This window comes from Acanthochromis polyacanthus, chromosome 4 (assembly GCF_021347895.1).
Source record: "Acanthochromis polyacanthus isolate Apoly-LR-REF ecotype Palm Island chromosome 4, KAUST_Apoly_ChrSc, whole genome shotgun sequence".
NCBI lineage: Eukaryota > Metazoa > Chordata > Actinopteri > Pomacentridae > Acanthochromis > Acanthochromis polyacanthus.
Window position 1 is genome coordinate 5,262,332 of NC_067116.1, and position 23,930 is coordinate 5,286,261.

The 23,930-nt window shown below is 41.6% G+C and overlaps 1 protein-coding gene across 5 annotated transcripts; it reads right to left on the minus strand.

Annotated features, from left to right (window-relative positions):
* Positions 1–436: 436 nt before the first annotated feature.
* LOC127533755 (GTPase IMAP family member 9-like) lies at positions 437–23,917 on the minus strand. 5 transcript variants are annotated; one of them, XM_051947637.1, is made up of 6 exons: positions 23,793–23,917; positions 14,723–14,810; positions 13,699–13,818; positions 12,475–12,588; positions 11,971–12,090; positions 437–2,342 (listed from the first exon to the last, which is right to left on the minus strand). In XM_051947637.1, exons 3-6 carry the CDS (start codon positions 13,751–13,753, stop codon positions 1,024–1,026), a joined length of 1,608 nt encoding a protein of 535 aa, XP_051803597.1. In that variant the 5' UTR covers positions 13,754–13,818; positions 14,723–14,810; positions 23,793–23,917; the 3' UTR covers positions 437–1,023. The 5 variants fall into 5 exon arrangements, with proteins under 5 accessions (XP_051803597.1, XP_051803595.1, XP_051803598.1 ...); XM_051947635.1 differs by lacking the exon at positions 14,723–14,810 and having other exon boundaries at positions 23,793–23,916; XM_051947636.1 differs by lacking the exons at positions 437–2,342; positions 14,723–14,810 and adding an exon at positions 8,171–9,815 and having other exon boundaries at positions 23,793–23,916.
* Positions 23,918–23,930: the final 13 nt, after the last annotated feature.

Here is a 23,930-nt window from a genome sequence, read left to right on the forward strand (position 1 = left end):
TTTACGATTTGGCAAATTTTTAAATCGTCAGGTTTTAAAAGGCGAATTAATCGAATTAATTCGATTTATCGCCCAGCCCTACCATGTTGATAATTTAAAGGAGATTTATTTCCGCCCCCTCATATCACTGGGTCATCAATCAAACTGATCAGATTAGCATCTGGAACATGTTTACTTCTTTGTCTTTTCTATCTTGTGGTTATTTGGCGTCTCTTTGTAGATGTTTTTATGTGTCTTGTGGTCATCTCTTTCTGGTTATTTTGTGTCTCTTATTGGGTGTTTTATATGTCAGTCATTGTTTCACATCTCTTGATGATCATTTTGCATCTCGTGCATGTTGTGTGGATCTTTGTGGTCATTTTGTGGTTGTTTTGCATCTCTTTAGGTCACTGCAGTCTTTTCAGAGGCTTAAAAATTACTAACAGAAACACACAAATCGTTTTTTTGTCATTTATTAAGTGTTACAGACTAACGCTGCTCATGATTTATTTTTTTTACTAGTTGAAATAAATTTCATGAACAAAAAATAACGCTTAACATGATTGGGTGACAGATGAATACAATTTAGAGACATCACATTTCTGTGTTTGTTCAACAGGATCAATATTAGTTTAGCAGATTGATATGTTAATAAATTCTGTGACATTAATGTTGATTATGGTTTAACCTTTACTACATTTAAATAAACTGCATGAACAAACTTCAGACAATGACAGACAGAAACAAAATTAGCAGCAGCTGAACAGCTCAGTGATTAGCACCCCTGACTTTCCCCAGGTTGTCCAGTGATTACCCTCAGTCCTTAGTGCTTCCCGCCACCCTACCTTTGATCTACTCTCAGATGAACGTCGCTGTGGATAAAAACATCTGCTAAAACAAAATGTAAAACTAAGAATCAACAAAGTGAACATTATGACCATTTTTTAGATAATGGATGGAGACAAATGCATTTGCTCTAACTATTGTTCCCTGTATCAGACCTGAAATCTACGTCTGTAGGTTCTGAATGAGGAAAAAAAGGCCTTACATAAGCCTGCAACTGCTTTTATTGCCCTCTCTGATGCGCATCTCCTGCAAAGCCAGCTCCGTGGTTTCCAGCCTCCGTTGAGTATTTGCCAGTATTTCAGCTTTTTCTCTGGCCTCTCTTCTACGTGTCTCCTCCAAAGCTTTCTCTTTGGCTTTCAGCTCACTTTCAGACTTGGCCTGTGATATTTTTGCATTTTCTGCTTCAAACCGAGCTCTGTCGAGCTCCCTCTCCACTCTCACTACATCATCTCTATGCTGCAGCTCCATTCTCTGCTTTTCTATCTCCCATTGCTGCTGCTGCTGTTGATTCTGCATCTCCATTATGTTCTGCTTGTTCTGCATGTTTAACGCCATAAACATATTCTGCATCTGCTCCTGCATCTTCTCCCTGTCCTGACGCTCCCTCGCCGCCACCAGCTCCGTATTTTGTTTCTCCCTGTGCATCTCCATCTCCATCTTCACCTTCTCATTTATAAACCTCTCACCCTCCCTTGTCAGTTCAGTCAACCTGGCCTGCATTGCCTGATTTTCCTGTTCTCTGACCTTCCTGTCCTCCATCCTTTCAGACTCGTGATATTCCTTCAGCTCTCTCAGCTGTTCTTCGTATACTGCTTGCATTTCACTCCTCAGTTGCTCCTTTTCCTTGTGCATTTCTGCCTCCTTCTCTTTCAGGATGCGCTGTTTCTCCTCTTCAATTGCCCTTTCTGCTTCCTGGAACATCTTGCTGGTGTAGTGGCTTCCTCTGTTGTTCCTCACTATATTTCTGATCTTCTGAAGCAGCTCGCTGACCTGAGGGCCAGTCTTCAGGTTATTATTAAAGACGTGGTACTGGCCGTGGCATCTGTTCACCAGATCCTGCAGGTCTGGGGAGCTCCCGATGAACTCCTCGATAGTGGTTCCTTTGAGGTCGTCGCCTCGAGTGAACAGGACCATGCTGTATCTGTCTGCAGCCTGACCAAACAGCTCATGAATCAGCTGCACTGTCTTCAGCTCTTCCTCTGTGAACCTGCGCAGTCTGGTGACAATCAGGAAGACGTGGGGTCCTGGAGAAGCGTAATAGATGCACTGGCTGATGTGTTTACATGTGGAGTTCACCTGTTGGCTGGTGTCAAACAGACCTGGGGTGTCGATAACCACCACGTCTTGTCCGTCCACCGTCGCTCTGGCCTTGGAGCACTCGTCAGTAATGGACTTGGGGCTCATCACTGATTTGAAGGCATTAGAGCCAAGAATGGTGTTTCCTGAGGCGCTCTTCCCAGATCCAGTCTTCCCCACCAGCACAATCCTCAGCTCCTCAGTGGCTCTTGGCATCGCTTCTGTTGGGAAGCAGGAAAAAGAATCAGCATCATTTACCATCAAAATGTTGGAGCTCTGAGGGTTAAACAAGACAACTGAAACTGATGTTTTTACTTGTAGGAATGAAGAGAGAAACTAGTTCATATTTCCATCAGTGGAAAGTTTCTCCTGCATCCCAGGGGAGGTTGGAGGCATGGAGTCTGAGTGGTCCATGTTCAAAGCCTCCATTGCAGAAGCAGTTATTGGGAGTTTTGGCTAGAAGGTTGCTGGTGCCTCTTGCAGCAACAGCCCCAAACCCTGCTGGTGGACACCAGCGGTGAGGGAAGCCATCAGAGTGAAGAAGGAGGCTTTCCTGGCTTGGCTGGCTCAGGGGTCACCTGAAGCAGCTGACAGGTACTGGTCGGCCAAAACAGCTGCAGCTGCGACAGTTGTGAAAGCAAAAACGTGTGTGTGGGAGGAGTTCAGAGAGGCTATGGAGAAGGACTTTTGGTTGGCCTCAAGAAGTTCTGGCAAATCATTCAATGCCTCAGGAAGGGGAGGCAGGGTTTTACTCAGGCTGTGTACAGTCAGGTTGGAGAACTGCTGACCCATAATGAGGACATTGTTGATTGGTGGAAAGAGCACTTTGAGGAACTCCTGAAGCCACTCAACACATCCTCCATGGAGGAGGCAGAGCCTGAAGACTCAGGGGAATCTTTGTCTATATCCGTGGCAGAGGTCGGCGAGGTAGTTAACTCATTCGCTGCCAATGACGTCTATAGACGTCAATCATGTTTTTTGACCGGGGGGGGCTGCAGGATAGTCTGTCGGAGCTTGTCGGTGAAAATCCTGGAGTTTTGGAACGTGAGAGTGTTGCGGTGGGCCAAAAGAATGACAAAGACAGTGACCATGGTGGAGCGACAGCAAAAAGTGCCGTTGCCAACAGCTGCTGGCGATCAAAGCCGCGCTAGTTTTCTGTTTCGCCACCACCGCTCTCTTGAGCTCATCTGACGAAGCCGAGTCAGATGAGTTTAGAGCGAGCACACACACACACACAGACACACCCAGACACACACCTAAAAATAGATTGTTTATATTTTGTAAGATGTATTGTTCTGAACCAAAATGTTGACTTGTGTTGTTTGTTTGTAAATAAATGATTTAGCTAACAAAAGGTTAAAAAGTTGACCTCAAAATGCTTTTTCCGAGTTGTTTTTGTTCTTTCATATAAGTAAACAACTGTTCAGTTGTGTGGGATGTCACTAAACCAAAAAATATTGGCATCAAAGTGATTGATGTGCCTCTCTGCAAAAAAAGCTCGTTATCTTTGTTTTTTGGTCAAAAACAGGTGTTTTTGCTGAAACGACCCTATGTTCTGCTGCCGATAACTTTAGAACCGAAAATGCTAGAAACAAACTTTTTTCCTGATGAAAGAAGAGAATCTACCCTTTCTTTCGATAGTTTCAATGTTTATGTAGTCTTAAAACTTGATATTCTGTAGATCTTGAAAAATCTGTCAAAATTCTTAAAAACTCTGGCAGTAGGGGGCTCTTTGCTCTGAAAACAGCTGGCAGCCAATGAGTTAAGGAGCTCCTCGGTGGGAAGGTGCCAGGTGTGGACGAGATCCGTCCTGAGATGCTGAAGGCTCTGGACATTGTTGGACTGTTTGGGCTGACATGCCTCTTCAATGTAGTGAGGGCATCGGTGCCTGTGGAGTGGTGGGCCAGAGTGGTGGTCCCCAATATCAAAAAGAGAGTGTGTTCTAACTACTGGGGTATCACACTTCTCAGCCTTCACAGGAAACTTTACTTTAGGGAGCTGGAAGGGAGACTCCAATCGATTGTCGAACCTCAGATCCAGAAGGATCAGCTCTTTACTCTTGCGGAGCTGCTGAGGGGAGCATGGGAGTTTGATAGGCCAGTCCACATGTGTTTTATGGATCTGGATTTGTCTGACCTCCTGTCGAGTTGTTTGTGTGGAGTTATTGTAGTATCTGACCAGCTATTTGTGGGAAAACATATGTTTCCTCTTTCTTTACATGAACAGATAGTCTTTGACATGAGATGTGTGTTTTTCTGCTTTTGGTTCTGGGAATGTTTATGTTAAAGAGGTGTCTGTGCCTGGGAGATTGCAAAGTGAAGCAGGGCCTGTCATTGAAGGAAAGCCATACGTGATGTTAGGTTCCTATACATGAACCTATATCAGTGAGTGCCTTCTGTTATCCCAGAAGAGAAACCCTATGCTATGTTGACTTAGGGGTGCATCCTGTTTTTGTTTTTTTTTTTACCAAAGTTGTCAGATGTTGAGCTTATATCCTTACCAGAAGGGTATAAAACTGACCACTAGCCCATTGTTCTAGAAGGATCATCATCGGCCAAGTCCTTCCAGGCAACTTAACATGTCTGTACCAATGCTGTTCTTTCTTATAGTAAAAACTTATTGAGAAAGTCAGTGTCAATGGACGTTTCTTCTCCACCTGCACATTAAGGACATCAGAGAAACTACAACATTATTCACCTTCCAGCCTATAGCTGTCTCCCTGTAGAGCAGTCTGCCTGTACAATCACTTGCATTAGATCTGGTTTACTTCATGTATAGATTTGTTATTTCTTGGAAATAAATTGTTACTCCACCAAGGAACGCAGCGGAGTTATGTGACAATCAGCGTCTGTCTGTCTGTCTGTCTGTTAGCAACATTACTCAAAAACAGACTAATGGATTTGGATGAAATTTCCAGTGAAGGTCAGAAATGACGCAAGGACCAAGTGATTAGATTCTGGCAGTGATGCAGCTTATAGTCTGGATCCATGGATTTGTTAAAGATTTCTGTATCATTGTGAGATTGCGGCACGGCGTCACTGTAACCATGACAACAAGTGAGCACGAGATCACATAATTGCAATCCTACTACAAATCCACCGTTGAGGATCCGTCTGGAACGATCCAATGACTAAACAGTCTTGTCAGAGTACTGTGCTCTCTGAGTGTTTTTCTTATTATTTTATTTGAACTCTGGTCAGCTGTATTTTGTCGCAGACCCACGCTGTGACAGTTTACAGGTATTTAGAAAATGGGATTTGTCAGGATCCTTGTCCCAGCATTCTCTCCTTTCCCTCTGTCCTAATCTCTGTGAGCTGTTTCCTAATCAGCAGCAGTCAGCAGCTCCTGAGCACAGGTTTCCTCACCAGTTATCACTCGGATAATAAAACTCTGCCTCAGACTTCACTCTCTGCCAGATCATCAGCTTTTCCACTCCCTCACTGGTTTCCTGTCTAACCCTCATCTCTGCACCTTGGACCGTTCACTGCCACACAGCAGAAGTGTTTGTGTTATTCCTAGTAGCTCTACTGGAAGTTTTCTGTTCTTGTTTTGTTGTGTTCAGTTAGTCCAAGTTAACTTTTAGTGTAGTTTGATTGTTTTCTCACCTCTAGCTCACTCCCCTGGTTTGCTTAGTTTACTGTTTGGCTCTGTGTTCAGAGTATTTAATCTACCGATTTCACATGTTGTAAATAAACACCTTCTGTCCTCCACAAGGAAACATGACAGATTTATCAGTTTAATGCACTAAATAAAAAGCAATAAACAAAGACTTGTAAAGACATTAGAAGACACCATAAACAGCTGTTGGCTGCTATCAGCGGCTTTAAATGGAGGTCAGAGAGTGAAGCGCTGCATAAAACACAACATCTGACTGACGGAGAGGCTGAAAGCAGAAACAAACACTTCAAGAAAAGTGTTCAGAGTTAAAGTGACAGAACTCACCGTGGACAGGATGTTTGCTGGCCATCGTCAGGTTGAAGTGACAGGTTTCAATCCTCGGTGTGGACAAAGTGAAAGTATTCTGGTGCTCCTCGGTGCAGGTGGAGCTTCCTGTCCCACCTTTCACCTCCTCTCAGGTGGACCTGAGGGGAAAGGTGGCTCAGTCAGACCACATTCAGAAACTATGTTTGTTCAGAGTTTAGTTATTTGTTCTTCACTAAGTTCAGTTAAAAATGTTGCCTTGTTTTTGAGAATTTTACATTTTCAGACCTGGAAGGTGTAATTTCACCCTCAGCTAAACGTCTTACGTCGTACACTGGAGGGTTTTTCCCTAAAGTCACATTAATTTACTTGCATGATGTAACATTTATTTTTAATGTATTTCAGCAGAGTTCACTTTTGCCACATTTTTCTTTCCTAATGCCTGGTCATTTTTTTCAGAAAACATATTTTTTTTCTTATTCTGTGTCATTTTTGCTCACTCTGCATCTCCTTCTTGTGTCTCTTATAAACTGATTCCATTTGCTTGAAGTACACATCCCACAGCATTTCTCTTCAGCTCATGGCATATTGCATTTTTTGGACACTTGTAGTGTGCTTAACTGATTTCATGAATATACCCAGCTAAATTTTGTTGCCCTTGGCAACGGACGTAAAACATGGCAGAAAGATCAAATGCAACTTTAGTGCCCAACGGTATTACGACATATATCATAAATTTTTGCCTGTGTAGTAGTCTAAAATTGTAAAGTTAGCTTTAAAAAATATTTATCAATGCAACAGCAGTAATAAGAAAAGATCCAAGGGAGCTCTGGTGGGAAATTGGTGCGGTCATACAAGAATTGTTGAAAATTCATTGTAAGCGATGAGCCCACTGAGACCCACGGTTGTGAAATTGCTACATTTATTTAAAGATGTTTACTGACACAGCTCAAATTATTATTTTTAAAAAAGTGTAATACATGTAATTTGGAGGCATTAATGAGTGCTACTTATTTACACACGGCCCCATCATAAGTCATGAGTAAATTCATCAATTGAGCCCCCTATGGCAATATACAGGGTCTGTACTGTGTTTATATATATGGGTTATGGGGTTAAGGTTAAAGCTTAACTCTGTTGTTTTGTAAAGGATTAACAGTTTATTTACAGGTACACTACCAGTCAGAAGTTTGGACATACCTTCAATGCTTATGGGTCAATCTCACATGACCTTATCCAAGAAGGACTTGACCACTATTACATCCCAGTAGTGATTCAAGACATGATCACCAGCTATCTTGCTGGGTTCAAACTCAGATTTACATCAGCCCTTTTCACCACCGGTTGGTTGGACCTCCAAAAGGGAATTCCAACAGGGTGGAGCATCTCATCCATCTTGTTCATTATGGGAATGAATCTACTGATATCTGCAGCAGAGGGCATAACCAGAGGCCCTAAATCAGAGTTGGGTTTGTCCAGCCGGTGCACCGAGTGTTCATGGACAATATCACAGTAAGAACAGTGACTCATGTCCAAGCAAGCTAGGTATTAAAAACATTGTATTTCATATCAATAAAATTTATTTCAAGATAATATTTTAATATTATTGAATCATCAATGCCTAATCATCTGTGGACTTTGTTAAAAATAAAGGAGTAATATTTTTTTCGCCAAGACCCACTGTTGAAATTTTGCAGCATTTTCAAAAAAGCCTGAAAAATGCAAAGAATGAACAAGTCAAATTATTTTCTTGAAATATGTGTTTTTGTTTGGATGTCAATAATTTTACTCAAAATTGCTGAATTAGCGGGTGGGTCTTGGATCATTATCTTTGTAATAAAGCCTTATTGTTCGCACAGCAGCCAGTTTGAATATTTCACTCACAAACAACACAAAAATTCATGTCCAAAAAGTGGATTCTGCATACACAAGTCCTTCAGGATCAGTCACTGGAACATTGCTGAAGAGACGTGCCTTACGCTTTTAAAGTCAGCCCTTTTCTGGGAAATGGAACCAGTCTATTGGTAGAAGTTCTTTTGTCATGTTGGTGGTGATTCTCGCGCATGTTTTCTGTCTCTTCGTGGTCACTGCAGTCTTTTCAGAAGCTTAATAATTACAAACACACAAATCTGTTTTTGTCATTTATTGTTACAGACTAATGCTGCTCATGATTTTTTTTAACTACATTAAATAAATTGCATCAAGAAAAAATAACTTTACATGATTGGGTGACAGATGAATACAGTTTATAGACATCACATTTCTGTGTTTGGAATTTATTAAGCGTTACAGATTAATGTTGCTTAAAACACATTTTTTAGTGCATTGACATAAAGTGCATTAAAAACAAAACAAAAGTAACATGAGTGGGTGACAGAAATAAAATTCAGACACAATAAGTGAACATTTTTCAGAATATTGGCAATGAGACTAATGCATGTCTTCTAACTACTGTCCCGGCATTGCTCCTGAAATCTACGCCTGTGCTATAAGCTAGCTGAATATGGACTTAAAAATGGTCATCAGTGGATTTCTACAAAATTCTGTGACTACATTGAGGACGGTACCCATTGCTCGACTTCCATTTTCAACTTCTAATCTGGCATTTCTTTCATACTTTTTCTCCAAAGCTTTCTCCTTGGCTTCCAGCTCTCTTTCATACTGTGCCTTTAACTGAGCTTTATCTGCTTCCCATTGAGCTCTTTCCCTCCTCACTGCATCATCTCTAAGCCACAGCTGCCTTTGTATCTCCTGTTGCTGCTGCTGCTGCATCGCCATCATGTTCTGATTGTTCTGCATGCTTAAGGAATAAAACATATTCTGCATCTCCTCCTGCATCTGTTCCCTGTCCTGACGCTCCCTCGCCACCACCAGCTCCATATTTTGCCTCTCCCTGTGCATCTCCGTTTCCATCTCCACCTTTGCATTGATAAATCTGTCACGCTCCCATGTCAGGTTATTCAACCTGGCCTGCATTGCCTGGTTTTCTTGGTATCGGACTCTTCTGTCCTCCATCCTTTCAGACTCGTGATATTCCTTCAGCTCTCTCAGCTGTTCTTCGTATACTGCTTGCATTTCACTCCTCAGTTGCTCCTTTTCCTTGTGCATTTCTGCCTCCTTCTCTTTCAGGATGCGCTGTTTCTCCTCTTCAATTGCCCTTTCTGCTTCCTGGAACATCTTGCTGGTGTAGTGGCTTCCTCTGTTGTTCCTCACTATATTTCTGATCTTCTGAAGCAGCTCGCTGACCTGAGGGCCAGTCTTCAGGTTATTATTAAAGACGTGGTACTGGCCGTGGCATCTGTTCACCAGATCCTGGAGTTCAGGGGAGCTCCCGATGAACTCCTCGATAGTGGTTCCTTTGAGGTCGTCGCCTCGAGTGAACAGAACCATGCTGTATCTGTCTGCAGCCTGGCCAAACAGCTCCTGAATCAGCTGCACTGTCTTCATCTCTTCCTCTGTGAACCTGCCCAGTCCGATGACGATCAGGAAGACGTGGGGTCCTGGAGAAGCGTAATAGATGCACTGGCTGATGTGTTTACATGTGGAGTTCACCTGTTGGCTGGTGTCAAACAGACCCGGGGTGTCGATAACCACCACGTCTTGTCCGTCAACCGTCGCTCTGGCCTTGGAGCACTCGTCAGTAATGGACTTGGGGCTCATCACTATTTTAAAGGAGTTAGAGCCAAGAATGGTGTTTCCTGAGGCGCTCTTCCCCGATCCAGTCTTCCCCACCAGCACAATCCTCAGCTCCTCAATGGCTCGTGGCATCGCTTCTGTTTAGAAGCAGGAAAAAGTAAAGGAAAAAGTACCATTTACCTTCAAAACGTTAAAAACGAACATTAGTCACCATTTCTGTTTCCACTGGTAACACCTGAGGACATTTAGAAGAAAGTAAAATTTCTGCTATTTAAGTGCAGACACTTCTATAGTACCTGCTACCCTCAGCCATAATCTATGCAAAGCCAGACAATGAGTTTCTCATTCAAACACAAACACACCAACAGTGTGTGTGATGGAAGATACCATCTAAGTCACTGCTGCCTCCTGGTGACAAAAACAAACACACCTAGAGGCTTTAGAAGACACAATCAACAGTTGTTTGCTGATATCAGTTGTACAGAGTTAAATGGAAAACAGAGAACTGAAATAAAAAGACAGACTAACAGGTTCACAGGTATGTTGAACTGATATCCATTATCAGTGATTGATACTTAATATCAGTCATTGATACTATTATCCATATGTGATTGATACCCATGGTCTTTGATTGATACTACTATCAGTGACTGTCATCCATTATCTGTTATTGACACATTATTTCTAATAGATTCAAGTTAAGGGTGCTGGAAGGGAGGCTCTGACCGATTGTCGAACCTCGGATTCAGGAGGAGCAATGTGGATTCCGTCCCGGTCGTAGAACAGCGGACCAGCTCTTGACTCTTGCGGTGCTGCTGAGAGGGTCGTGGGAGCATGACCTGCCAGTCTACATGTGTTTTGTGGATCTGGAGAAGGCCTATGACCGTGTCCCCCGAGGGGCACTGTGGGGGGGTACTACGGGAGTATGGGGCACCGGGCTCGTTGCTACGAGCTGTTCAGTCCCTGTACGACCAAAGTGAGAGCTGTGTCTGCATACTCAGCACTAAATCAGACACGTTTCCAGTGGGTGTTGGACTCCACCAAGGCTGCCCCTTGTCTCCAATTCTGTCTGTGGTCTTCATGGACAGGATTTCAAGGTGCAGTCATGGTGGGGAGGGTGTCCGGTTTGAGGGCCTCAGGATTGCATCCCTGCTTTTTGCGGATGATGTGGTTTTGTTGGCGTCCTCAGACCGTGACCTCCAGCACGCCCTGGAGCAGTTTGCACCCGAGTGTGAAGCGGCGGGGATGTGGATCAGCACCTCCAAGTCCGAGGCCATGGTTCTCTGCCGGAAATCCGTGGATTGCTCCCTCTGGGTTGGGGGGAGTAGCTTCCCCAAGCGAATGTGTTCAAGTATCTCGGGATCTTGTTCACGAGTGATGGGAAAATGGAGTGAGAGATGGGCAGGTGGATTGGTGCGGCGTCAGCAGTAATGCGGGCGTTGTACCGAACCGTCGTGGTGAAGAGGGAGCTGACCCTCAAGGAGAAGCTCTCAATTTACCATCCATCTACGTTCCAACCCTCACCTATGGTCATGAGCTTTGGGTAGTGACCAAAAGAACAAGATCGCTGATACAAGCGGCCAAAATGAGCCTTCTCCGTAGGGTGGCTGGACTCAGCCTTAGAGATAGAGTGAGGAGCTCAGAGATCTGAAGGGAGCTCGGAGTAGAGCCGCTGCACATTCGCATCGTTTTGGCCATCTGATTCGGATGCCTCCAGGGAGACTTCCATTGGAAGTTTTCCGAGCACATCCGTCTGGGAGGAGGAAGAGGTGGAACGCGTCGCTGGGGAGAGGGACGTCTGGAACGACCTGCTTCTCCTGCTGCCTCCACGACCCGGCCCCGGATAAGCGGAAGAAAATGGATGGATGGATGGATGGACTGAAGTTGTCTTTAATCTCATATTCTCTGACTGTTGATTTTTGTCTCTCATTGTGGTTTTCGGTTTTGTTGAACCAGCTACCTCAAACTAAGCCTGACTGTGTCCAACTTTCATCATAATAGAGCAGCAAAGATTCATCAAATAACTCATTGTCAACTATTCAATAGTTTCTACAATCCTCTATGATAGTAAATGAAACATCTCATGGTTTTGGACAAAATAAGACATTTGTCATTTGGGGTTTCATCAGTGGAAAGCTGTTTTCACAGTTCTAACACTCTTCTGAACAACAGAATAACAAACCTGTTAACCTCAGGTTCCAGAAAGAGCTTCGCAATGTCATTTTTTTTTTTATTCACTCATTTCAACACACACACAACGAGGGTGGTGGAGATGCCAGAGAAGAAGCTCACCTCCTAACAGGAAAACATGGGAGGTTTGTGTGTTCCTCAGGATTCTGCGATGCTGAACAGGTCGATACAGCAAACCTGAAGCTGGTGCTACTAACACATCATTTGAGTCACTGTTGCCTCCTGGTGACATAAACAAACACACCTAAAGGCTTTAGAAGACACAATCAACAGCTGTTTGCTGATATCAGCTGTACAGAGTTAAGTGGAGAACAGAGAACTGAAATACAAAGACAGACCAACAGGTTCACCGCTATGTTGAACTGATACCCATTATCAGTGACTGATACCTAATATATGCCACTGATTCTATTATCAATGACTGATGCTACTATCTGATTGATATTATCTGTGAGTGATACAAACTATCTTCATAATCAAAATATGTGATTGATACCATTAAATGTGATTGGTATCCATTATCAGTGATTGATACCCATTATCAATGTTTAATACCGATTAATGTCCATTATCGTGTCTGATACACACACTGGGCAAGAAGCTCACCTCCAAACGAGTAGGGATTCTGTGTGCTCCTCAAGATTGTGGGAGGCATAATGGGTCGATACAGCGAACTTGAAGCTGGTGCTGCTGCTGTACCATCTGAGTCACTGTTGCCTCCTGGTGACATAAACAAACACACCTAAAGGCTTTAGAAGACACAATCAACAGCTGTTTGCTGATATCAGCTGTACAGAGTTAAATGGAGAACAGAGAACTGAAAAAAAAGACTAACAGGTTCACTGGTATTTTGAACTGATACCCATTATCTGTGATTGATATTTAATATGTCATTGATACCATTATCAATGATTGATGCTACTATTTGTGATTGATATCATTATCTGTGATTTACACCCAATATCTGTCATTGATACTATTATCAATGACTGATGGTACTATCTGTGAGCGATACAAACTATCTTCATAATCAACATCTGTGATTGCTACTAGGAATGTCCGATAATTTCGGCCCATTGATATTGGCATAAAAATGTAATATCGGTCAATATCATCATGGGTATTTTTGTCAATAAAGAAAACCGATAAAATTCCTGGATTTCGCCTGCATTTACCGCCCGTAAATGATGACATCATCAAACTGCGTCATGAAGCATGGAAAGTGTGGCCACAGTAACTGTACCTGACGAACACAGGGATGCCAACTGTCACAGTTTGGCTGTGAGACACATGTAGGACCTTAGAGATACATTTAGTGTAGGATCAAAAATGCAGACCGGATTTTCTCAAACCTAGCATTCTCTGGAGTATAAATGTGACTGAGTTGCGTGTGACACACAAACCTAAGGTTCTAGAAAGAGCTTTACATTGTCATTTTTCATTCACCCATTTCAACACACACACACACACACACACACATGTTTGTACTTCTATCTTAGTGAGGACATCCATAGGCGTAATGCATTTCCTAGAGCCTTACCCTAACCTTAACCATCACAACTGATTGCCTAAACTTAATCCTTACCCTAACCCTAACCAAACCTCAATTCATACCTGTTCTCTAAAAACAAGTCTTCACCCTCAAACATGGCTGTTTCAAAGTGAGGACCGGCCAAAATGTCCTCACTTTGTAAAAATGTCCTCACTTTGATAGTTAAAAGCAGAAAATGGTACTCACCATGTAGCAAGTACAAGAACACACACACACACACACACACACACACACACACACACACCGATGGTGGTGGAGATGCCAGACCAGAAGCTCACCTCCAAACAGATTAACTGAGGAAGTCTGTGTGCTCCTCAAGATTGTGGGAGGCATAATGGGTCGATACAGCGAACTTGAAGCTGGTGCTGCTGCTGTACCATCTGAGTCACTGTTGCTTCCTGGTGACATAAACAAACACACCTAAAGGCCTTAGAAGACACAATCAACAGCTATTTGCTGATATCAGCTGTACAGAGTTAAATGGAGAACAGAGAACTGAAATACAAAGACAGACTAACAGGTTCACAGGTATGGTGAACTTAAAGCCAGAGTATTGATTTACCGGATCGCCACGGTAACCGATGCTACACAGCTGGATCGCCACGGTAACCGATGCTGCACCACTAGATCACCATAGTAACTGATGCTATTAGGGATGCAAATTATCAAGTAATTCATAAATCGATAGTTGTTTCATCTTATCGATCGATGATCGATTAACTGATAAGCGGCAATTTTTCTGAGAAGCTGAATTTCCCTCTGAATCAATAGGTTCCTTTCTACAAAAATGCTATCTTTCTTGTGAAAGAGAAAATACAAATCATATTCCTTAATAAAACATTTATTCTTAACAGCAGGGAACAACACATTCAATGGAACAGTCCTTTGTGAGGGCTACATTCGCAGTTGTAAGTTGTGTTTTTAACTCTGCCTTCTTCCTCGCATAGCTTGCTTCCATGCGGGTGGTTATTGTTGTTCTAGAGGGAATATCGTATCCTGGCCCGATGTACTTTATTACCTCTGTAAACCTCTGTCCTTCAACGACATTTATTGGCAGCATGTCTGTAGTAACCATGTCACATATCCGCTGGGTAATGCCCTCTGCCTTCGTGGAGTCACATACTCTTCGTCCCAACGCTGCGGTGATTGTCGGCTGAGAGCTACTCGCTCCTTGCAGCACAGCTGAATGTGACGTATTGAGGTGATAATTTAGCGAAGTTGTGGAGGAGCTGTACTTTAAAATGCTTCCACAGATTGTGCATTTGGCGTCTTTGTCTTGTCCTCTTCATCCTGCCAGCTTACCGCTTCTCGTTTGTCTTGTTGTTGTCGTCAGAGGCCAGCTTCTCTTGTGTTCCCGCGTGTGCTCCAAGGACGTCTGGCGTCAAGTGGGCTGGCGGGGAATAATGAGTGCAAAACGCAATTAATTGCAATTATCGATTAATCGATTAATTGTTTGTATCCCTAGATGCTACACAGCTAGCCTGTTCCAGAGGAGCTTCTGTTCTGTGTCTGGGGTTTAAATCTGCTGTCAGAAGCGCTGCCCTCAAACCTGCTGAGCAGCATGTTAGTGGTCCCATTGAACAAAGCTGTGCAGCTGCAGGACACACTCCGTATGTTGCCATGCATTCATTTACTGATGCAGAAAAAGGATAAATGTGTGTTTTTGTCTGGTCCTGATTTACAGCCCGGTGTGTTCAACACTGCTGGTCCTGCAGCTGATAGAACACAGATCAGACTAAATATTTAACGTACCCATGTCTCTGATTGTCTCTTCAGATTTTGTCGAGCCAGCGAACGCAAAGAAAGCCTGAATATGTTGCAGCGATTAATCCAATAATTCATCACATGTCAACTATTACATTTACCGCCTGCTCATTGAATGACTTTAAGACAGAAGAAGACTCTTTGAAAGGTTTTTAATGTTTTCATTTGGGGACACTGGGGTAAATATTGTACATGTTAATTCCAGGGTTGTTTTTTGGCCATTTTTGTTAAATAAAAGAAATTCTGCTTTTGGGATTTTTTTCAGAACTTTATTGGAACCTTCATGAATTTTTCATGGAATTATCCTGGAACTTTATTGGACTTTTCCTGGAATTTTATGGCAATTTCCTTGCAATTTTGTGGACTTTTCAGAGTAATTTTCATGAAATTTTATGGCAATTTTATGGGAATTTGAGATATTCTTACTCAAAATGGCATGGGTAATGTCCAAATGGTTTTTTTTTTGCTTTTCACTACTTTAAATTGGGATACAAGTATTAGTAGTCATTCCAATGGTAGTATTATGTATGTTTTGTTCTTTTTGAAATGTTAGTAGTTAGGTATAGGTTATTTTAAGTTTTAACTAAGGTATAACTTAGGTATATGTTAAAGAATAGTTAATAGAATATCTCAGTAACTACAAATATAACCCTGCTGGTTTTTTGTACAGTGATAGAAGACAGATAGAACTGTCTTGTGGGGGCGCTAGTGTGCGAGCGTGGGATGTAGGCGTGTTTAGCTTGTGCTCTCCACCACAACCTCTACAAATTTGCCTCACACCACGATAATCCCACTCAGGAGTTGATTTTTTGCTCATTAACCGTCTCACTCGACCCACGTTGAAAATCCGAAGATGTCAAAAAAGGTAAACGCCTCAAGCAAAAGCAAAACCATCGACGGATACATCGGCAGTGCTAATGCTAGCGGGCTTAATGCTAACGATGGCCGTCTCAGCGAAATCTCTACTAGAGTTACAGCTAGCGCTGGCATTCCAGAGGATAAAACCCAAACCTACAAGATATGCAAAGAAATGTGTAAGGAGATGTCCCAGTCAATTTTGGAGAAGCTGGATGAGCGCTTTGATGCCTTTGATACCAAGTTTCAGTCTATACTGTCAGCACAAACGGACCTGCAGAATCGAATGGTGAGTCAAGAACAGACTACCACTTGACGAGCGCATGGAAGCCCTTGAAGCCAAGTATGAGGATTTAGCCAAGTACGCCAGCCAGCTCCAAACCAAACTGCTAGACTTGGAGGGTCATTCCCGCAGACACAATATCAGGATTATTGGCATAAAAGAAGAGTCTGAGGGAGGAAGACCAACTGACTTTGTTTCCAGACTTATTCCTGAATTACTGGGAAAGCAACATTTCCCACAACCAGTGAAAGTTGATCGGGCACATCGTTCTCCGCAACCTAAATCAGCACCGGGCAGCAGGCCTCACGTCATCATGGCCCGTATCCACCACTTTCAAGTTAAGGAGCTGATTATACGCCTGAGCTGGCTCCAGCCGATGGAGTACAAAGGAAACAAAATTCAGATTTTCCCGGACTATACCAACGAAGTGATGAACCAGCGCCGTGCCTTCCGTGACGTGATGAAAGCCCTGAGAGATGAGGGAATAAAGCATTACCTACGATACCCCGCCCGACTCTTTTTGCATTGGAGTAATGATGGCGCCGCCGAGACTTTTAAAGATCCAGAAGCAGCAAAAGTGGCTTTGTCACAGAAGAAACGTGGCGCTTCAGCAAATGAGTGAGGTGAAATCTGAGCAATGTTGATAATAACTCCTATAGCCTAATCAAGGTGAGATTGTTCCTTATTTTCGGGTTTAGAGCGTCACGCTTTGGACTGAACCTGAAACTGTGCATTATCGCTTCAATTTAATAATTATCCAATTATTAATTATAGACATTGATGGTACTTAATTTCCTTGAGGGCTTTTGTTCATTTTATTTCAATGGTGTTATTAATCATATTTTGAGGTCAATATAATGTTGTGGTGGAGGGCGCCGTGACTCGTGTCAGATCTACTATTTGTCCGGCAGCTCCGGTTTTGATAAAAAAGGAACGTCATGCGTCAGGTTCAGGAGACGCAGTGTTGGGGGTAGTTTGTGTTTGTTCTTGTTCTGTGGCTCAGATGCAATGTTTCATTTCATCAGAATACGTAAAAATACACCATCCAGATTGGATTATTCGTATGTACACTGTTCTATTTTTCTTATATTTTCTGAATAAGTAGTACACAAGGAAGCTTACAGGTTGGAGGCAGGGATTTAAATTTGGTTTCATGGAATGTTAAAGGGCTTGGTAGTGTTGTAAAAAGAGGAAAGGTGTTTAAACACCTTAAGTCTTTGTCTGCAGATATAATGTTTTTACAAGAGACCCATATCAAAGCAACTATGCAACACAGGTTAAAGTGTAATTGGATATCTCAAATTTATCAATCATCATTCACCTCTCATGCCCGTGGGGTGGCAATATTATTTAAAAAGAATATCCCATTTCAGGTAACCTCTGTAATGTATGACCCTCTTGGTAGATAAGTTATGGTCACTGGTAATATAAACTCATTCCCATTAACTCTTCTTAATGTATATGGCCCGAATACGGATGAGCCCAGTTTTTTTAAAAGGGTTTTTGACATACTTCCAGACGATAATGACTCAAACATAATAATAGCTGGAGATCTTAATTGTTATCTGGATCCTTTTCTGGACAAACTATCTACGCGCCCACCACCAGAATTTGCATCAGTGCGACTTGTAAACAACCTTCTAAAAACCAGAAATCTAGTGGATATTTGGAGGATACAGCATCCTACAAGCAGAGAGTACTCATTTTATTCTCATGTACACAAATCCTACAGTAGGATTGATTATTTTTTAATCAGCTCTCACCTTATCTCACAGATCACAAATTCCAAATATCATAATATATTAATCTCAGATCACAGTCCCCTAATAATTACATTAAATCTTTCTCTGTCAAAACAGACTTATTCTTGGCGTTTTAATCCAAATCTTCTTAACGATGACAGTTTTATTAAAACTATCACCACTAAATTGAAGAATTTTATAGAATTAAACGACAATGTGAAGCGTCTGATTCCATCTTGTGGGAAACGTTAACAGTAGTTTTGCGTGGGGATATAATCTCTTATACGTCAGCCCTTAAAAAAGAAAAAGAGAGGCGATTACTTGAAATTAACAGCTCACTTCCTGCTTTGGAAAGAATATATCAAATTTCCAAATCACCTGATCACTACAAAGAGATAATGAAGCTTAAATATGAATATAGTGGTATTATGAGTGATCAAGTCAATAATTTACTTTTGAAGTTAAGGCAAAAAAATTTTGAGCTTGGAGATAAACCTGGTAAACTGTTAGCAAGACAGCTTAGGGGTGTTCATGCTTCTAGAGCAAATTATAGCATTAAATCTAAAACAGGTACTCTTATAACCAATCCTGCTGACATAAACCGTCGATTTAGCGAGTTCTATCGCGAACTCTACTCCTCTAAACATGCAGTTTCACAATCCAATTTTAATGATTTCTTTGACACTCTTGTGTTACCCAGGTTGAACGACATTGCTAGGAAATACCTTGATACTGATTTTACCCTGCAGGAAGTTATCACTGCTATAAAGTCATTTCCATCAAATAAAGCTGCCGGGCCTGATGGCTTTAGCTCAGAATTTTATAAGAAATTTTGTGATATCCTTGCACCACTCCTACTCAGGATGATTCTTAATTCCAAAAAAAATGAACAGTTACCAAATACGCTCTATGAAGCTAACATTTCTCTTATTTTAAAAAAGGGCAAAGATGAAACAGATCCTGCTAGCTTCAGGCCAATTGCACTCCAAAATGTTGACCGTAAGATAATAGCTAAAATTCTGGCGACAAGATTGAACAAGCATTTAACATCTATCATTCACCCTGACCAGACAGGGTTTATTCCCGGTAGACTTTCCTTTTCCAATGTTAGACGACTGCTCAATACTATTTACTCTGACACAGTGACCGTAAAGGAGCTTCCATACTGTCTCTTGATGCACATAAAGCTTTTGATCAAGTGGAGTGGCCCTATATGTTTGAGTCATTGCGTAGATTTGGATTCGGAGGAACTTTTATATCTTGGGTGAAATTGATATATGCAAATCCGTTGTGCTCTGTACTGACAAATGGTGATCGGTCAGCTCCGTTTCTCTTACAACGATCAGTTCAGCAGGGCTGTCCACTGTCGCCAGCACTCTTCGCTATTGCGCTGGAACCTCTTGCTGTAGCAATAAGAGCGCACCCACATTTAAATGGGCTTCAGGTTGGAGGAATAGAAACAATTATCAGTTTATATGCTGATGATGTAATACTGTATCTATGTAATGCTGAAGAGTCAGTCCCTCCTCTTCTTCACCTGATTACATCTTTTGGTAAAATATCAGGGTACACCATTAACTGGTCAAAGAGTGAGTTTATGCCTCTTACCAAAGGCTATTCACCAGGTTTTTTGGAAAGTGTTCCATTCAAAGTAGTTAATGATCATTTTACCTACCTTGGTTTGACTATACCTAAAGATCCAAAATTTATATTCAAATTGAATTTTGCAGAATTTGTTTCAGGATTAAAACAGAATATTGAATGTTGGAAACGACTGCCGCTATTAATGGTTGGACGCATAAACTCAATTAAAATGATCTCTCTACCCAGATTTTTGTATTTGTGTCAAAATCTCCCAATCTATCTCACATCAGCTTTTTTCAAAGACTTGGATTCTATTATCCTTTCCTATATTTGGAATGGTAGGAACGCCAGAATTTCAAAAGTGCACTTACAGAAGCCGAAAGCGGAGGGAGGGTTAGGCCTACCAATATTCAAACATTATTACTGGGCAGCCAACGCAAGGGCATTAATGTTTTGGCAGCATGGGATTCAAGACAATCAGGCAGCCCCACTGTGGCTTAAGATGGAGGCCAACTCTATCAAGAATTCTTCTTTACCAGCTATGTTATTTTCCAAATTTGAAAAACCAGAGTCCTGCAAGAATTTGTGCTTTATATTAAGACAGTCCGTCAAAATTTTAAACACGATAAGGAGATTTCTGGCACTACCAAATACGTCAGTACAAACACCTTTATGCTTTAACCAGTGCTTCACACCCCCTTGGCATGACAAGTCTTATCATGAGTGGAGACAGAAGGGCTTAGTGTCAATTATTGACCTGTACATTGATGGTAAATTTGCATCATTCAATCAACTGAAAGAAAAATACGACTTATCTTACTCACATTTCTTTCGGTATTTACAGGTCAGACATTAAATTCAGTCAAAAATTCCAAGATTCCAAAATCTTCCAATTGAACATGAAATTTATCCCAACTCCAAGCATCTCATTTCTAAAATTGTAAAATTATTTGATAATTGTATTATTGCCCACACTGTGAAAACTAGGGATGCTTGGAGGGAAGAGCTAGGTTTGGACTTGCCTGAGTCCATGTGGACCAAATGTTTATCCTGGATTCATTCTTGCTCTGTAAACAGTAGACATCAATTAATTCAATTTAAGGTTGTCCACCGCTTGCATTATTCCAAAGCCAGATTGCACAAAATCTATCCTTCAGTTTCCCCAGTGTGTGACAGGTGTAATGTGTCAGAAGGTACTTTGTCTCATGCTTTTTGGTCCTGCCCCTCACTAACAGGCTTCTGGTCAAAAATATTCGACTGGTACTCCAAAGCATATAAAATTCCACTCCAGCCAGACCCTGGACTGGTCATCTTTGGCTGCTCACAATCAACAAAGACTATTCCTGCTACAATGCAAAAATCACTGGAACTTGGACTGATTGTTGCAAAAAAATTAATATTGAAAGAATGGAAGTCTCCCCTTCCTCCCTCTTTCCAACCATGGGTCACGGACATGTTATTTCTACTACAAATGAAAAGAATCCGCAGTGGCTCAAGAAACACTTTTACGAACTTGTGGAATCCATTTCTGGCACATTTTGAAAAGGCCAACATACAATGACTTTAAACTGAGCCCCTGTTCCTACATTTTATTTTTATTCATTCACTTCTTTATTGATTTATCCTGCCTCCTCGCTGTGCTCTGCACTTATCTGTACTGGACTGGTGGTATGTTATGCATCTGAGCCTTGTTCTGTTTGGTCTTGTTTAAAATAATGAAAAATGAAAATAAAATATTAAAAAAAAAAAAAAAGAACTGTCTTGTAGAAAAATTTGGGGTCTCTGGTACCTGTCCCACACTGAGATTTTTGCCACCAAAAATAGCCAATTAAAAATCTCGTCCACCTTTGGGAGCTCATATTTTCCAAACCGAGGTACCTAGAAAGCTCCAGTTTGCTAAGTTATCACACAAGTTTGGGTAGAATGGAACCCAAGGGTGTTAGAACACTTCTGTGCAGTATTTCTAGTACTTTTAAGGTCTCAAACCCCACTTGTGAGTAGGTATCTCTTAATTTTTAGCATTTCTAGCAAGCTCCCATGGCCTGCAGAGTGTAGGGAAACACCTGGGGATGTTTGTGGGGCACTAGCTACATGCAGAGGCCTTGTTTACCAACTCACAGCTCTCTGGTATGTCTAGAGGCTGAGAAATAACCACTTAAAGATGCACAAAACCCTGGCGAGGCTTTTTATTAGCAACGCCAGATTCAGGGCCCACTCCGCGGTAAAAACTGGCCTAAAAGGGCAGGCTGTGCTTTGGCGTCCTCTAGTAATTAAACACTGGGTTGCTATTATTTACAACAAAGACTGTTAGATGCAGCTATGTCTAAGTAATGCATACATGTTTTTATTTTTTCAATAATCCATGTAGTTTTTGAATTATGAACCATTAAAGTTGAAAAAGTCCTTCCCGCGCCTCCTCTTATAGTCTGGACGCAGGCAATTTTTTGCTCTATTTTTCTTTTGTGTTCCGCACCACGCAACCGCATGTCAGAGACGTCATATCTCACAGGGAATTAGATTTCGCTTCACAGAAAGACATGGTGGTGACAGGTTTTTTCTACCTGATGTGGATTCAGAGGCAGAGGAGGCTGAAGTCATTGCCATTTTTGCCGTAAGTAACATTATTTTTTCGAAACCTGTACACATACGCATTAAATATAGAACATATACTTTACAGTACAGTGACTGTTGTGAGTTAATAACGTAGTTTTGGGGGGGGGGGCGAGCGAGCGGAGCGGAGCATCTACAGCTGATCGCCGTGCTGCTTGGGACACACGGGAATATGGAATAGGGAAGTTGGTGCAGAGAGCAGCTGAATATTCTGCCCATTCACTCTGGTCAAGTGGTCCATATCATCTTCTATTGTTTTAATGATATTAGATTTCACCGAAAGTGTCTAAATATGGAAATGTAAAAGCATGTAACTTTGGAATTACTTACTGTATTTTAAAAATTTTAAAAGCATTTTTTTCCCCTTTCTATCCTCTATGACCCTATACAGAAATGATTGGTATTTACAGAATTTTAAGTTTTGCTCTTGCATTGCTATTTTTATAGCCCAAATTCTGAAAATTTCAGACCCCTACAACTCAGAAACTATTTGAGCTACAGGTCTACAATTTTGCATAGAAAGTACCTTTGTGACTATCTAATGGCATGCAAATTTAGGACTCATTTGAAGATGGTGCAGCAACACCCCCAAGGAATATCTGATCATTTCACCTGGAATGAACCCGTGACTGATCGGACACAGCTGCGCTCCCTCTGCAGCCGCGTCCGAACGGCTGGGATCGTCTGCTGGCCAGGGCTGTAGCACCGAGGAGGGAAGGACCATGACAGAAATGTTCCTGGAATTTTAAATTAATTTTCCTTGAATTTTGTGCGAATGTTCTAGGAATTTTATTAGAATTTTCCAGTAATTTTATGAAAATTTTATGGGACTTTTCCTGGAATTTCATGGGAATTTTATCTGAATTTTCCTGCATGTTTGTGTGATTTTGACTGGAATTTTTTCTGAATTTTGTGGCAATTATATGGGAATTTTCCTGTGATTTTGTGGGCATGTTATTGAAATTTAGGGGGAATTTTATCAAAATTTCCCTGCAATTTTATATATATGTAATAAGCAGATGTGTTCTGAAATGATCCAAACTGACTGAACAATGAAGTGACTATTTGTAAAATAATAAATAAGTTTCCAACAATTTCAATAATTAATAGATCAGTTTTAGTAACTTTTTAATAAAAAAAAAAAAAACCTCAAAATTCTGTGATCTCAGCTTCTTAATGTGAATATTTCCTGTTTTCGTTTCTAATCTACTGAATATCTTTGGGTTATGAACTGAAGAACAAACACCAGCATCTAATTCATGTTTCTGTCCAGGCTAAACACTGTACAGCTGTACTACACTGTAGTCTCTCAAACTTGTAAAAACTGCTTTGCCTGGACAGAAACATGACTAAAGTGCAGTAAACAAGCAGCCTGAGGGCTCCAGATTCCTCCATAATCAGCTGCTGGTTTGAACCGTTCCATAAAGCCCAACATGTGACTGACTGAGAGGCTGAAAGCAGAATCAAAGCTTCAGTAAAACAGGATTAAACCGTTAGTGGCACACAGACTGAACACAGCAGAGAGAGAGCTCACCGTAGACAGAATATGTCCTGAACATTGTCAGGTTGAAGTTCGCAGTCCTCAGTGTGACAAAGTGAAAGTTATTTCTGCTGGAGAGTCAGCAGCAGCCAGAGTCCCAGCAGCTTCAGAGCCTTTTTTATTTTTACACAG

What these genes read in the sequence shown, in the direction of transcription:
- LOC127533755 (XM_051947635.1), bottom strand. Translation starts at nt 23,817, where the DNA reads ATGTTCAGGACATATTCTGTCTACG. An exon ending in GAATCCCTACTCGTTTGGAG is followed by an intron (nt 12,091 to 12,474) that starts GTGAGCTTCTTG and finishes TTATGTCACCAG; the next exon opens with GAGGCAACAGTGACTCAAAT. An exon ending in CCATGTTTTCCTGTTAGGAG is followed by an intron (nt 2,343 to 11,970) that starts GTGAGCTTCTTC and finishes GCTTCCCAACAG; the next exon opens with AAGCGATGCCAAGAGCCACT.